The sequence below is a fragment of the Arvicola amphibius genome, chromosome 9, assembly GCF_903992535.2.
Source record: "Arvicola amphibius chromosome 9, mArvAmp1.2, whole genome shotgun sequence".
NCBI lineage: Eukaryota > Metazoa > Chordata > Mammalia > Rodentia > Cricetidae > Arvicola > Arvicola amphibius.
This window is the reverse complement of record NC_052055.2, coordinates 34189228-34202557: the sequence shown is the minus strand read 5'-3', so window position 1 is coordinate 34202557 and position 13330 is coordinate 34189228. Positions and strand designations below refer to the sequence as shown.

The following is a 13330-nucleotide window of genomic DNA, read 5'->3' as shown; positions in this document are numbered from 1 at the left end:
TCCCAACTATCTTGAGAACTGTTTGTTAATGGAACCTGCCCCACATCCCAACTATCTTGAGAACTGTTTGTTAATGGAACCACAAAAGAATGTTTCTGCCTACACCAGGTGTACTAACTGGTGACCTTTGCTACCCCTACCCCCCACCCCATGCCAAGTTCCTCATTCAAGGGCTATATAAGCTGTAACCATTACCCTAATAAATGGAGACCTTGACAATTGAATCTGCTTGATCTCCTTCTTTTCTCTCGCCCATGATTCATACAGGTAGAGCCTCTTCAGACCCTGAATAACTGGACCTGCTGGACGGGTGGAGCTGAGCATCTTGGTCCTGAAGCTGTCATCTATACCTGCGGGCTAAGGTTCCATGCTCACCTCCCGTAGGGACCACACAACCAAATGTATCTGGATACTGAACATCTGCCTGGATGGTTCTGAAAGGAGTACTTCCTCCAAGGAATGGCTCTGCCTCACATTCCAAAGGTATCAACCACCCAGAACCCCGACATGCCTTCACTTTGCTCTGGGCTGACCACCCAGGCCCTTTAACGGTGTGAGTGGTCAGGCCACACCTCCAACAGGCCACACCTCCAACCTCCTGCTTTTCTCCCATGAACACCCCTCCCCCACACTCCTCCTACCTCCCATCCCCCCCACTCTCACCCTCCCCCTCGTGCCGTTTGCAGGTGTTTTGTTGGGCTAATGTACTGTAAGTCAACTCCCTTTTCCAACCTGACTGGGCCTCGGTAGAGGACAGAAGATGCCCAAAGACTCTCTTAGTTCTTTGACTGCACCCCCTGGGGCCTGGCAGGAGGGACAGCTGGGTCACACAGCACCTGGCACCAGCACTGGGCCCTCTTCATAACAGACCCCATCGTGGCTTCCCCCTGAGTTGTGGCTCCCAATTCCACCTGAGCCATGAGTGACTGGAGTCAGCAGGGTACCCTGCCCAGCCCGGAAGGGGTGCAGCCAAGTATTGAGGATCCTGAGGACGGTTTGTTTCATCAAGTTCAAGTTCAACAGAACAAACTGGTCAGGTGGGTCCCTCAGGCCCTCACTGTGGACAGCGTGAAAAGAAATCTTGGCTTTATCTCCAGTTCACTGCTTTCATTCAGTGTCCAGATCCCGTCTCTCTTCGCTAGTCCCCTCCTTGATGACACTTTTACCACCCCCAGCCTTACTGGAAATTACTGGGAATTAATTACTGGAAGTCAGTAATGAAAAAGGCAGATACAGCCTTGTAGTGATAATTTGCTTGTAATCTAACAAATACAGCTTGCCTGAAGATCAGAGTGTGGAGCTAAACCACTAGTTAGCCACAGAGGCCAGGCAGTGGTGGCACACACCTTCAATCCCACCGCCTAGATGGCCGGCCCAGCTGCCTGCTCTTCAGGCCTCTGCATGTCCAGCTAAGGGAAGGAGCTACCTGCCTGAATGTCTGCATAGTCCTGCCATGCCGTGTTGGGTGCTCATAGCCAGGCTGGACTGCAGCCCATGAAAGCCACACGGCTCTGGTCCAGGTAACAGGAGAGTGTCTAGGGTCTAAGAGGGACTGGGGCAGTGATGAGATTGTGGTGGGCCAGTAGTACTTGGGAGAGCAGTTGTAGGGGAGACAGTGACTTCACTACTGGGCAGGCTCCATCCCCTTCACAAGCCTGTGACTATACCTTCTGTGATCACTTTTGAGTGACCGGCCTAGTTCTCAATTAGCATGTGTTTGCCACCAAGAGTTCCTTAATCTCAGGATTATTCCAGTTATTGCTCATCATCATCTTTCTTCCCTAACTTGTGTGTGTGTGTGAGGGGAGGCGTGGGGGGGTGGCTGCGTGCGTGTGTGCGCGCACACACGCGCGCGCACAGGGGTATGTACGCCTATGGAGGCCAGAGACTTCAGATGTTGTGTTCAGGAATATTACCCATTTCTTTTGAGATGGATTCTCATTTGCCTGGAGCTCACTACTAGGCAAGACTGGCTGGCCACGAAGCTCCAGCATCTGCCTGTCTCTGTGCTGGGATTATACACACATGCTGCCATGCCCAGCATTTCTCATGGTTCTGAGGATCAGACTTAGGTCCTCCTGAATATAGAGAAAGTACTTTACAGACTGAGTCATCTACACATAGACCCATCGTTAACTTAAAAATTCACTTATTCTGTAAGTTTCTGGTTTCCAGCTTAAAGGATACCCCCCAAAAGACTGAAGCCCAGGTTCCAGAAGAGGAACTTAGGCCCCAACTCTAAAGGTATAGAGTAACTGATACAGAGTTTGGGTGGGAAAGCTTCCCTAGTGGCCGAGATTGACCCAGATATAAGGAGTTTGCTGTCTATAGGCAGTAAAGGAAAAAAGGCCTATGGTAAAACTACAATCTGGTCTTGTAAACATGGGAGCAAAGACATAATAGTTTTGTCAATGATCAGCAAACAAAAACCAATGTCGGGGACCAGCATTACCCGCAAATTCTGTGATTGGCAACGTCTGTCAAGCTTGGCGTGGCCGACGCATGAGTCAAAGTGAGCGGCTAAGGTGGGAAGTCAAAGATGGACAGAAGGGGGATTTTCTGTGTGAACACACCCAGTTGGGCAAGCAGTATGAAAAATTATCTCCAGGCTGTGAAAGACCTGGATAAATCCAGACCACCCCTAGCAGGAAAAAATAGAGCCAAAAATCTAAGCAGGGAGAGAAGAATCAGAAATCTAGGATTAGCCGGTTCAGTGACTCTGTTTCAGGAACTAGCTGAAGATAAAGTTAGATTGTAATCTTGAGAATAATCTTGAGAAACAGGGCATTTGTCCCCTTGTGATTATCATTGGGATTTTTGGAATACTCTGTTTCAGGAACTAGCTGATTATAATCTTGAATAATTTTGAGAAACAGGGAGTTGCCCCCTTGTGATCATCACTGGTATTTTCGGAATTTTCTATGATGCCCTCCATACCCCCTTCAGATTACTGGGCTGTGGTTTCTTCCCTTAAAAACCCCTTCTCCCAGTTACTTGAGGTTGAACTCCTCCCCTGCGTGGGTTATGAGTGTCGGCCCCAGTGCACTGGTTCCTGTCCTGTCAATAAACCTCGTGTGATTGCAGCAAGGATGGTCTCTCGTGAGTTACTGGGGGGGCGGGTCGTGTTATCCCTAGACTTGAGTGAGAGTCTCCCCACACCGGGGGTCTTTCAGCTGGACCAGGGAGGCATGCACAGAGCCCACGAGCCCTGCCATTGGTTTGGCCTATGCCATGTCTGCATGATTAATCTCTCCATAAAATCCTAATCTTTGTGTAGTCCTAACTATAACTCTTATGAAAAGCCCCCAAACAAGGCACCTCACAGTGTCTTCTTTGGTTCTTCTTTGGTGCCTGCTCCATCACGATGGACTGGAACCGTGAGCCAAAGCAATGTGGTCATAGCAAGATGAGAGTAATACATCTGTCCCACGTCAAGGGCTTCAGTCACAGCAGCCTCCTTGTTCTCTTCGACAGCCTCTTCAGGCCCTGTAGAGCCCACTCAGCCCGGCTGGCCGTAAGCTGCCCATCAGTCTCCTAGTCCCTCCCCGTGCTCCTTGCCTGTGGCCTTACCCAGGAACCCTTCCAAGGCCAGCTGCCAAATCACGTCCATCAGGCCTTGCTTCCTATGGTGAAGCTCCAACCTGACATGTTCTGAGACCACCCTGGCATTCTCTGTTGTCCTTGTGCTACTCCTGACTCTGTCCCCATCCCCTCCTCATATAGTGGCCAGCGCGCCCTCTTAGGATCTCAGGTCTGAGCTTGGATTGTGTGCCCACACTATGCTAGGCCCCATGCTTTGAGGCCAGTTCCATGTTCGGTGTGGCTGATTCCTGACTGGGTGTTTCCATCCAGATCTTGCCTGCTCTATGATAGCAGCCTGTGCTGAGAGCTGGAAGTGGAACGGGCCTCTGGGGCAATGGGACAAGGAAGAGGCAGGAGTCAAGCTGTGGGGCATTGAGAAGTTACTGTCTCTGAGGAGTAAGACACAGCAGTCCCAGTGCATGAACAGAGAACTCCATCAGTCAAGTGAGCTGCTATGAGGGAAGGTGGAGCAGGGGCAGATGTGACCGAACCTCTGGCTTCACCAGGTCTGTTTCTGCCACTCACAGAGCTTGGACAGTGTGCCAAGGGTCAGGCACTTTCTCAAAGAAGCCTGTGCCCTGCTTTGGAAATACTCATTTGTCCATCTCCATGAGGAGCTGTAGGGCTTTATTTCCACTTCCCTGAGCCAAGATGTCGGCTAGGAGCAGGCTCCTGGGTCTAGAGAAAGGGTTTGGTGTCCTCCCTTCCAACTGAGGGTCTGAGCATCACCTTACAAGTCCTGGAATGGATGGAGATGGGATAGCTCTAATGGTAAAAGTAAGGTGCTGCAGATCCCCAGTGGCTGCAGCGAGCAGAGGGCCATGAGACCACGCCGCAGGTCTCAGAGTGGGGGCAGGCAGCAGAGCCCCAGAGCAGCCAGTCCCAGGCAGGGACAGTGCAGTTCCCACGCCGTAGGTCTCTGAAGGCTGCTGGTCTTCAGGGGCCGGTGAGAGACGGAGAGGCATGCCATGCAGAGTGAGACTGGATATTTATTTAGTAGGTTATGGAAGGGGAAGGAAGAAGGGGAGAGCAGAGAGGCAGAGAGAGACAGAAAGAGAAAGAGAGAAGGGAGAGACAGAAGCTGTCTCTTTGAGAGGGAGATGGAAAAGGAAAAGACTCAGGCTGCAAGCAGGAAGGGAAATCTGCCTGCCTCAGCAGATGGGGGAGGGAGTAGTTGTAGCTTGTCTCTTTAAGGGACAGGACAAATCATTACAGGTCCCATCACATTTTTATAATAAAAAGGCGGGAGGTTAGGCACCACAGGTTAAAGGAATTAGGGCGGTGGATTCTGTATGGCGTGCCTATCCAAGTCTCTGTCTCATTCCTGCCTGTATGGCTCCCTGCCCAGGACTAGCCATCTTTGGAAACCTGCGGCTTGGTCTTGTGGCATGCCTATCTATCTTTCTCTCCTCGTGGTCTCATGCACCATCCCTGCCTGGGACTGGCTGCTCACAGGACCCGCTGCTTGCTGCCTGCAGCCACTTGGGGATCCACAGCATTTTTTTATTAATCCATTACAATAGCCATTTGAGGTGGAAGACAGGAGGTACTACAAGTGGTGGCAGGGGTGTCACAGGGTATTCCTCACAACAGGGTGTGGAAGAGGCCCAGACCCAGTGGCAGCAGGATCCTCCCTGGCAGGGTCCTGAACACAGCGCCAGGTGCTCTGTTGCAGAGATTCCTTGAGCAGCATCCTCTGGTGATCCTGGCCTGAATTCCTTTGCTCACTGCCGTCTCAAACACACCGTTGGAATTGTGACATGTGACAGCGCAGGCCTTGCTGATCTGTGTTCTGCTCCTTGTACCTGCAGAAGAAAAGAGACAGCATGTGATCCTAGAACCCCGAGGCTAGACAGAGGTGGGGGGGGAGCTTCTAAAGCGGATGACTGGGTCTGGTCCTGCTGGACCACCTTCTGTTGTCCTTTCTCAGACACTGCCCATACAGTGATCGGAGCTCTGCTACCCAGAGTCACCACCAACCTGGGGTACAGCAAAGAGGTGGGGGCTCTCTTCAGCAGCCCTAGGTGGCCTAGGAGGTGGAGTAATGGGTGCAAAGTCGAAAAGAACTGGTGGCCAAAGAGTACACTGGTGGCACAGAATTTAGGATGACCAAGGATTCTCTAGCAGAGAGCATGAAGTCTGTGGCCTCCTTGGAAGCCTTGGCCCTGAACAGTCCTCCCTAGTGGGCACATCAGATCTTCTCAGGACAGGTAACACCCAAAAGGGAGTCCTCTGAGCCCATGCCCTGCACGGAACGTCAGTTGTTACCTTCCCGCTCAAGAGCAACTGAACAAAAAGCTGGGGGGTGGGGCACCCAGGCGAGGATTCGAGACTGAAAGAGAAAGTTGGAGAAAGGCGCGGGTTCATCAGCATCCAAATTGTCACTACACAAATTCCTGCCCTGTGAGGAGAGAAAGAGACTGCAGGGCAGGGCTGCCGCTGAGAAGAACAGGGACCACACCCTGGGGAACCTGCTGCCCTCCTTGGGAAAACCCCACTTGGGATCGGTGATTTTCATTGGATTTAACTACAAAGGAGGAAACACAGTAGGAAGAGGCAGCCCGAGGCAGCTTTCAGTGCCTGAGGATACTACTACAAAGGACAGTTTACCACCCTTCCCCCACCCAGGCTCACGCTGTGCAACTCCTTCGGGGCTTGTTTTAGGCCAGTTCTAGCCATTATTCTCAGGAAGCCAGGAACCTGGAGATGCTTAAACTTCATGAATTACTCTGCAGCCAGCCAGGCTCAAGACTTTCACCTCAAGAGAGGAGGCAGCTCTGAGGCTTCTGCATGGTCCCAGGGAACTAGAGCGAGGTCGGTGTAGCTATTACCACCACGGTGTGCTCAACACAGGTCTGTCTGACCATTTCTGGTTTCTGGACATTTTCATATTTTTGCCTTCTCATGGTGATGGAAAAGTAACTTGTTGGCTTTTGTTTCTTCATCTTCTCTAAGACTGATCTTACCTAAGGTCCCACTGCTTTCACGACCCCATGATGCCCCCGTGAGAGTGGGCGGCCTTGGCAAATCTATCCCTGGTTGGCTGGCTCTGTTTTTGCACACCTGTTCATTTGGGTATACAATGCATCAGAGCCTTTGTCCCATGGTGAGTTCTAGAAAGAGTGACACACGAACAGATGTGGCAATTGGGAGAGAAAAAGGAACCGCCAAATTCCAGACCACACCTTCCCGTATAGGTCAGCACCTAGAGGAGGCATTGGGGCTGCAGGTGTGGGACGGGGGCCCAGTCTTGCCACTGGCTCTGGAGCCTTCCAGGCCCGAGGAAGGACTCACTCGAGTAAATGAACACCTCGTTGCTCAGGCAGACTTTTTCCTCTGGTTGGCACATCCTAGGCCTACACAGGCGGGCCTGGTGGACCTTGAAGCACTGGAAGCAGCTCAGGTTTCTGGCTGTGGTCAAGAATGTGCGTTGGTGGGTGGGCAGCGCAGGCTGGACCCCACACCCATTCCATCCCCCTCCAGCCCTGTCCACCCCTTACCTGGCTCCCTAGTCGCCAAGTCTCGGGCGAGCTCCACTGACACCAGGGACGCCCAGAGCGCCAGGAGTAGCCAGGTCATGACTCCGTGCTTCCTCACACCCTCGCGGCTGTCGTCCTGTCGGGATCCCTCACAGCTGGGTCGGTGCCCTGCTCTTGACTGCGGCGCATGGGGGAGGAGCTGGAGCACTGGCTGGCTGAAGCCTGCGTTTCCTCCTCGACGGCTCCCAGGGGGGTGGCTGCACCTTGAGAGGGTGGAGGGACGGCGAACCGCGTGAAGCGGGGCGGGTTCCCCTGTGACCCCACCACTACCTTGGAGTCGTTGCCCCAGTTCCCGAACCTGGGGCTTCCTTTTGCTTCCTGAACGTACCTGGCAGAGAAGAATCCCCTCCATCACTGTGAATGACAGGTCTGGTTCCCGAATCTAGTCCCAGACTCAGGGCCCAGGAGGCAGCCCGCAGTTCCTGAGCCCTAATAGAACCTAGACAGATCTGGTGTGGTTCAGGAAGTTAGAGGCAGAGCTGAGCTTAGAGTCTTCAAGTCGGGGGAGGGGTTGGGTGGGAGGCACGCGTTTGGGGAGGCAGGTGATTTGGATAATCAGAAATGGTGGGCAGGGCAAAGAATTGACATCAGAACCCTGACGCAGCAATGAAGAAGAAAAAGAGCCAGGGGCTAAATCGGGCAGGGGTGGGGGGAGCCGGGTAAACAGACTGCAGGTCCACAGACTTTTGTTCTTCTGGGCTTCAAATGGCTTTCTTCTGAGTGGGGCCTGGCCTGGGAGGCCAGAGGTGGGAGAGGAAGGGAGGAAATTGGGACGAAGCCTGGGCACCCTAAACCAGGTTCCAAAGACTTCTGAAGCAAAAGGACTTCAGGCCCCACCCCCCAGCCTGGCGATGTGCAGGCTCCAAGGGTCCTGCGGCAGGCATACCTTTGAGCAGATGAGGCTGAGGGCCGGAGCATCGCCTTTGGGTTCTCAGACCACAGCACCTGCTCTGTTGCTTCCTAGACTCTTCTGCCAGCAGGTAAGTCTGTGATGTGACCCAGTCCTGTCTATGGGGTTTGTAAATGTCCTTTGTATTATGAGGGGTGATGCCATTCAAGCCTGTTTCCCACTCCTAGTGTGGATTTCGGATATAGGGTATCAAGCAGCTTTTCCTTCCCCATCAGTTCAGGGATGGGGTAACCCTCCTACCTCCAACTTATCTTCCCATTATCATAACTTTTTTTTTCTTCTCAGAGTAAAACAAAGTGAACTGTGTCCTCTGAGTTATTGAAGCCAGATGGGGTGTCAGCAGGCTCCTGCAGAAGCAGCCTGGAGCCTCCAAGTCAGTCGAAGGGGATATGTGTGTGTGTGTGTGTGTGTGTGTGTGTGTTTGGGAGGCAGGGGAGATAGTTTTTCCACTGGAGACCTCAGTACACTTCTGTGTCCTCGGCTTAGTATCAGCCATATTTGCAGACCTGTGGACCCTCCCCATTTGCCATCATGAAATGTTGCCTTAGTCTGGAGACCCAACCCAGTCCCTCCTACGCCTCTTTCCCGGGCCTGTCTCTCAAAACTATCTCCCTGAAGGCCAAACCCCCTACTGGGAGCAGGGAGCAGGTATCTTTCCAAGCCTGTCAGCTCATCCTTTATCCCCTGTCCCTACCTTCCATTTGCTGTCTCCTCCGTTCTTCTCTCTTCCCTTTTACCACTTAACAAATGTGGTGGTTTGAAGGAGAATGGTCCCATAAGATGATACGCTTGAATGTTTGGTCCCCAGTTGGTGGAACTGTCTGGGAAGGTGTAGTTTTGTTGTGGGGGGGGTGTCATTGAGGGTGGGCTTTGAGGTTTCAAAAAATCCACATCATTCCCAGGTAGCTCTCTCTGCCTCGTGCTGGTGGATCAAATTTAAACTCTAGGCGACTGCTCGGGCTCCACCCCTCCCTGCCTCTGAAGCTGTAAATCCCCAAATAAATTCTTCTGTGCAGTGCCGTGGCCGTGGTATTCTGTGCAGTGCCGTGGCTGTGGTATTCTTCTGTGCAGTGCCGTGGCCGTGGTATTCTTCTGTGCACTGCCGTGGCCGTGGTATTCTTCTGTGCAGTGCCTTGGCCGTGGTCTCACCACAGCAATAGAAAATAACTAAGAGAACAGACACTCATGGAACTGAAGAGATGGCTCAGCAGTAATTATGAGAGAGAGAGTTTGGAGTCCATAACTATGTAAGCTGGACATCTTATAAATGCCTGCGATTTCTGAAGGATCCAACACCCTCTTCTGGCATCTTCACGCAAAGGTGTGTACAGCTGCCCACACATGAATCCACACACAACAAATCTTTATTTATTTATTTATTTATTTAATTGATTTTTGTTGAGCTCTACATTTTTCTCTGCTCCCCTCCCCTCCCCTTCTACCCTCTCCCAAGGTTCCCATGCTCCCAATTAACTCAGGAGATCTCATAACAAATCTTTAAAGTAGATTCTTAAAACATGTGCTTGTTCAATATTGGAATCCTCATGTGTCCCTGAATGGTAACGACCAATGGCAAGGAAGACTTGGTTCCTCATCCTTCAGGTGCGGCTCTGATGGTGCCCGCTATAACACAAAGGACTCATCCAGGGGCCATACTGAGAGAGGTACCCATGGGCAGTGCTGCTATCACACAAACACATATTCGTGCCACCTACTAAAAGGTGCTTATCTGAGGGGACCGCATTCCCTATTCTCATCTAACACAGCTTGTTCGTGGTTACAGGCCAGCAGAGGCCATGAGCAGGTGTGGGACTTGAGCCCTTCACAGCTTTTATGGTTTGCCTCAGGATTCCTGATTTAAGAAATAATGAAGGTCATCAGCTATTTTCCTACCAAACTCTCCTGGAAAACCCGGGCTTCCTGGAGAGCCAGGCATTCTTATTAAGGCTTTAACCATCTTAGGACAAGGCCTCAGGCTGCACCCACAATGGACACGGAAGAAAAGGTCACTAAGCTTCGTGTGTGTGTGTGTGTGTGTGTGTGTGTGTGGTGTGAGCAGTCCTAAGGTATATGTGTTGCTTTTATTGGTTAATGAATAAAAAAAACTGTCTTGGGCTTGATCAGGGCAGAATAGAGGTGAGTGGGGTGGGGGTGGGGGACTAAACTGAATGCTGGGAGAAAGGAGGCAGAGCCAGGGAGGAAACATCGCTGCCCAGAACTGATGAGTTGGAAACTTACTGGTATACCACGAGCCTCATGGTAAAATATAAAATAATAGAAATAAGTTAATTAATATGTAAAAGCTAGCCAATAAGAAGCTAGAGCTAATAAGCCAATCAGTGATTTAATTAATACAGGTTTTATGTGGTTATTTCGGGTCTGAGCATCCGGGAACAAACAAGCAGCCTCCCACAACGTGTGTTTGTGTGCATGCACGCATGCACCTGCCCACGTGTATGCGTGCACATGCACTATTGCATGTGGAGGCCACAGGTCAACCTTGAGTCTCATTCCTCAGGAACCGCTATCTTGATATTTGAGATGAGCTCTCTCATTGGGACCTGGTACTTGCAGGTTCAGCTAGACTGACTGGCCAGCAAGCCCCAGGGATCCTCAGTCTCTGCACCCCAAGGCTGCGATTATGAGCACATACCAAGCCTGGTCCTATATGTGAATGCTGAGGCTCAAATTCCGGTCTTTATGCCTGCATGGCAAACACTTTATGAACTGACCCTCCTTACCTGCTGGTGCGTGTATTTGTATATGTGTGTGTGTATCTGTGTGTTGGCTGCTGTTCTGAAGGTGGAACCCAGGGTCTCACACACTCTAGAGAAGCACTCTGTCATTGAGCCACTTCCCCAAGCCCTGTCTTCCTTGGGGTGCAGAGGCAGGCCTCAGACTCAATCCTTCTGCCTCAGCTTCCCCAGGAGTGATATAATGGGCATGCATCACCCCGTGGTGGCCCTGTCATTGAAAGTCACTGTCCAACATGCAGAACATTGGCTCTGGAGACACTGTGATGGAGCCCGACTGGTTCAGAGTGGGGAGGAAATTCTTTCCTCTTGAAGTCTGTCTAGATCCTGGCAAAAAGAGCTGCATGTCCCGGAAGCCTCTGGCTCGGGATCACCCAGGTGACAGGCAGAAAGGCAAAACCACACGGCTCCACCAGGTAATCTCCTGGTAATCACCCTGAACCTCTGTTGCGTGCAGCGGTGATGGAGCAGTGTGCTCAGTGAGGCCCTTCTGGGGACAACTGTACTTGGGTGTACCTAAGAAGATAAAAGAGTGGGAAGAGAAATCTCAATAAGGCTAAGACATGCATTTGAACAGAGGAACTAAGTCAGACATGTTTTGAGATGAACACATGCATTTGTGTTTGTATTTTAAATATACAAATAAACAACAGGTTATGGGTCTTTTCATTTTTGTTATTTTACGTTTATTGTATAGCTTATAAATGTATGGTATTTGCATTTACATCATAATCAAGTTAATACACTGTCAATATATCACTCAAGTTTAAAAGTTTTTGTATGCTTAAGTTACATATACTCTTATTTTCTTCTTTGTTTTGGTTTGTTGGTTGTAAAGTTCTACGCCTGCACTGCGGCACCTGCACTACAGGATGGTTAGCGCTACTGTTACGGTTCACGAGTCTCTGGACAAGGGGCTGGAGAGCGAAACACACAGAGACAGAGACAAACAGCTCTCGGGATCTTTCAGCTGCAGACTTACCAGCCTGCTGTCAGGGTCTCGTGCTCAGAGCAGCTGCAGCCTGCTCAGAGCAGAGGAAAACAAGTTGTTTTGCTCAGAGCAGAATTCAGGGTTCAGGGTCCACAGCTCTCAACAGCTCCCAATAGTTATTGTTTTGCGTTTTTATTTATTTATTTATTTATTTTGGCAGGATCTCTTTATGTATACCTGGCTATCCCAGAATTCACTGTATAGATCAGGCTGGCCTCAAACTCACAGAGCTCCATCTGCCTCTGCCTCCCTAGTGGTGGGATCAAAGGTGTGCACCACCATGCCTGGCTTTGTTTTGTTTTTGAGACAAAGTCTCACTATGTAGCCCAGGCTGTACTTGGCATAACTTGAAGGCGTAAGTCACAAAACAATCCCACACCAGTTCAGAATTATGGATTAAAAAAGGGTTATTTAAGGAGAAAACTTACAGATCACTGTCCTAGACAACAACCCTCTGAGTGAACAGGAACAGAGTGTAGCAGCTGGAAGCGGGAGCCGGAAGCAAGAGAGTAGGAGCAGGGTTACCACTGCTTTTTATAGTATAAGAGACCACACCCAAGTGGGCTGGTATCTTAAAGGCTGTTGGCTGAAAGAGCAGAATGTGCTCCCACAGCACCTCCCCTTTTTGTTTAAATAAGAGAGTTCTAAACCCCATACAAAACTGTATATACTAGGAACAGATATCAAGTATAATTAGAATTACAACCAGCATAAACAATATTAAGCAAGAAACATATGCTAAATGTTTTAATAAACATTCTATCCTATGGAGTCTAAGTCTTGTATAGGCAATGGCTTGGCTAGATCATAAGAGTACAGTAACTATGACTATCTAATCTTCAACCGCATCGAAGTCCTGAGAAGGGAGATAATATTACTTGAGCAGGCAGGAAGTACAATCAAGTAGCTTCCAAAGCCAGCAATATATGATGGAGACAATTAGCTAACTGAGCAATCACCCAAAGTCTTGTTTTGCAACGTTGAAGCAACCAATTTTGGCTAAGGCCTAGCGTAACTGACAGACCATTTTCAGAGGCAGGAAAATTTTCAAAACTGTCTTACCCTGTCTTGGCAAGATTTGACAGTCCTGCTTATCCATTTCCGGATACTATGTAACTTGTCAGTGGTTGAGGCATTGTCAGTTCCTTGCCCAAAGGCCAGTTTTGCCAAGAAGAAAACAAACTCTAATGGAGTCTTCAGTGCTCAACATTCTCTCCGGAATAGATTGGTGCTGTCAGAAGCAATCATATCTCATGTCAACAGAACCCTAAATTATTTAAATGCCATGTTTCACAGATCCTTGAAGTGGTTGAAAACTACCTATCTAGACAGAATACAATCTCTATGTATCTAAAGAAACTAATTGATCTGGCGGTATGTACAACAAACATGAACAACTATTGATCTATAATAATTAATACCTGTATAACTTAAAGACTAAAACTTCATGTCAGAATATTAAATAATCTGTAAACAAATGTGTAACAAATGAGAACAATGACCTCAAAATGTAAACAATCTATAAGTACCTTGATCAGAGGTAAGAGTAATATGT

The 13330-nt window shown here is 49.8% G+C and overlaps 1 protein-coding gene across 2 annotated transcripts; it reads right to left on the bottom strand.

Annotated features, from left to right (window-relative positions):
- Nucleotides 1-5166: 5166 nt before the first annotated feature.
- Ly6l (lymphocyte antigen 6 family member L) lies at nt 5167-7208 on the bottom strand. 2 transcript variants are annotated; one of them, XM_038341131.1, is made up of 3 exons: nt 7083-7193; nt 6877-6993; nt 5167-5387 (listed from the first exon to the last, which is right to left on the bottom strand). In XM_038341131.1, the coding sequence occupies exons 1-3, from the start codon at nt 7159-7161 to the stop codon at nt 5167-5169; spliced, it is 417 nt and encodes a 138-aa protein (XP_038197059.1). In that variant the 5' UTR covers nt 7162-7193. The 2 variants fall into 2 exon arrangements, with proteins under 2 accessions (XP_038197059.1, XP_041911576.1); XM_042055642.1 differs by lacking the exon at nt 6877-6993 and having other exon boundaries at nt 7083-7208.
- Between the last annotated feature and the right edge of the window lie 6122 nt (nt 7209-13330).

What these genes read in the sequence shown, in the direction of transcription:
- Ly6l (XM_038341131.1), bottom strand. Translation starts at nt 7,161, where the DNA reads ATGACCTGGCTACTCCTGGCGCTCTGGGCGTCCCTGGTGTCAGTGGAG. An exon ending in CTTGGCGACTAGGGAGCCAG is followed by an intron (nt 6,994 to 7,082) that starts GTAAGGGGTGGA and finishes TCTTGACCACAG; the next exon opens with CCAGAAACCTGAGCTGCTTC. An exon ending in CGAGGTGTTCATTTACTCGA is followed by an intron (nt 5,388 to 6,876) that starts GTGAGTCCTTCC and finishes TTTCTTCTGCAG; the next exon opens with GTACAAGGAGCAGAACACAG.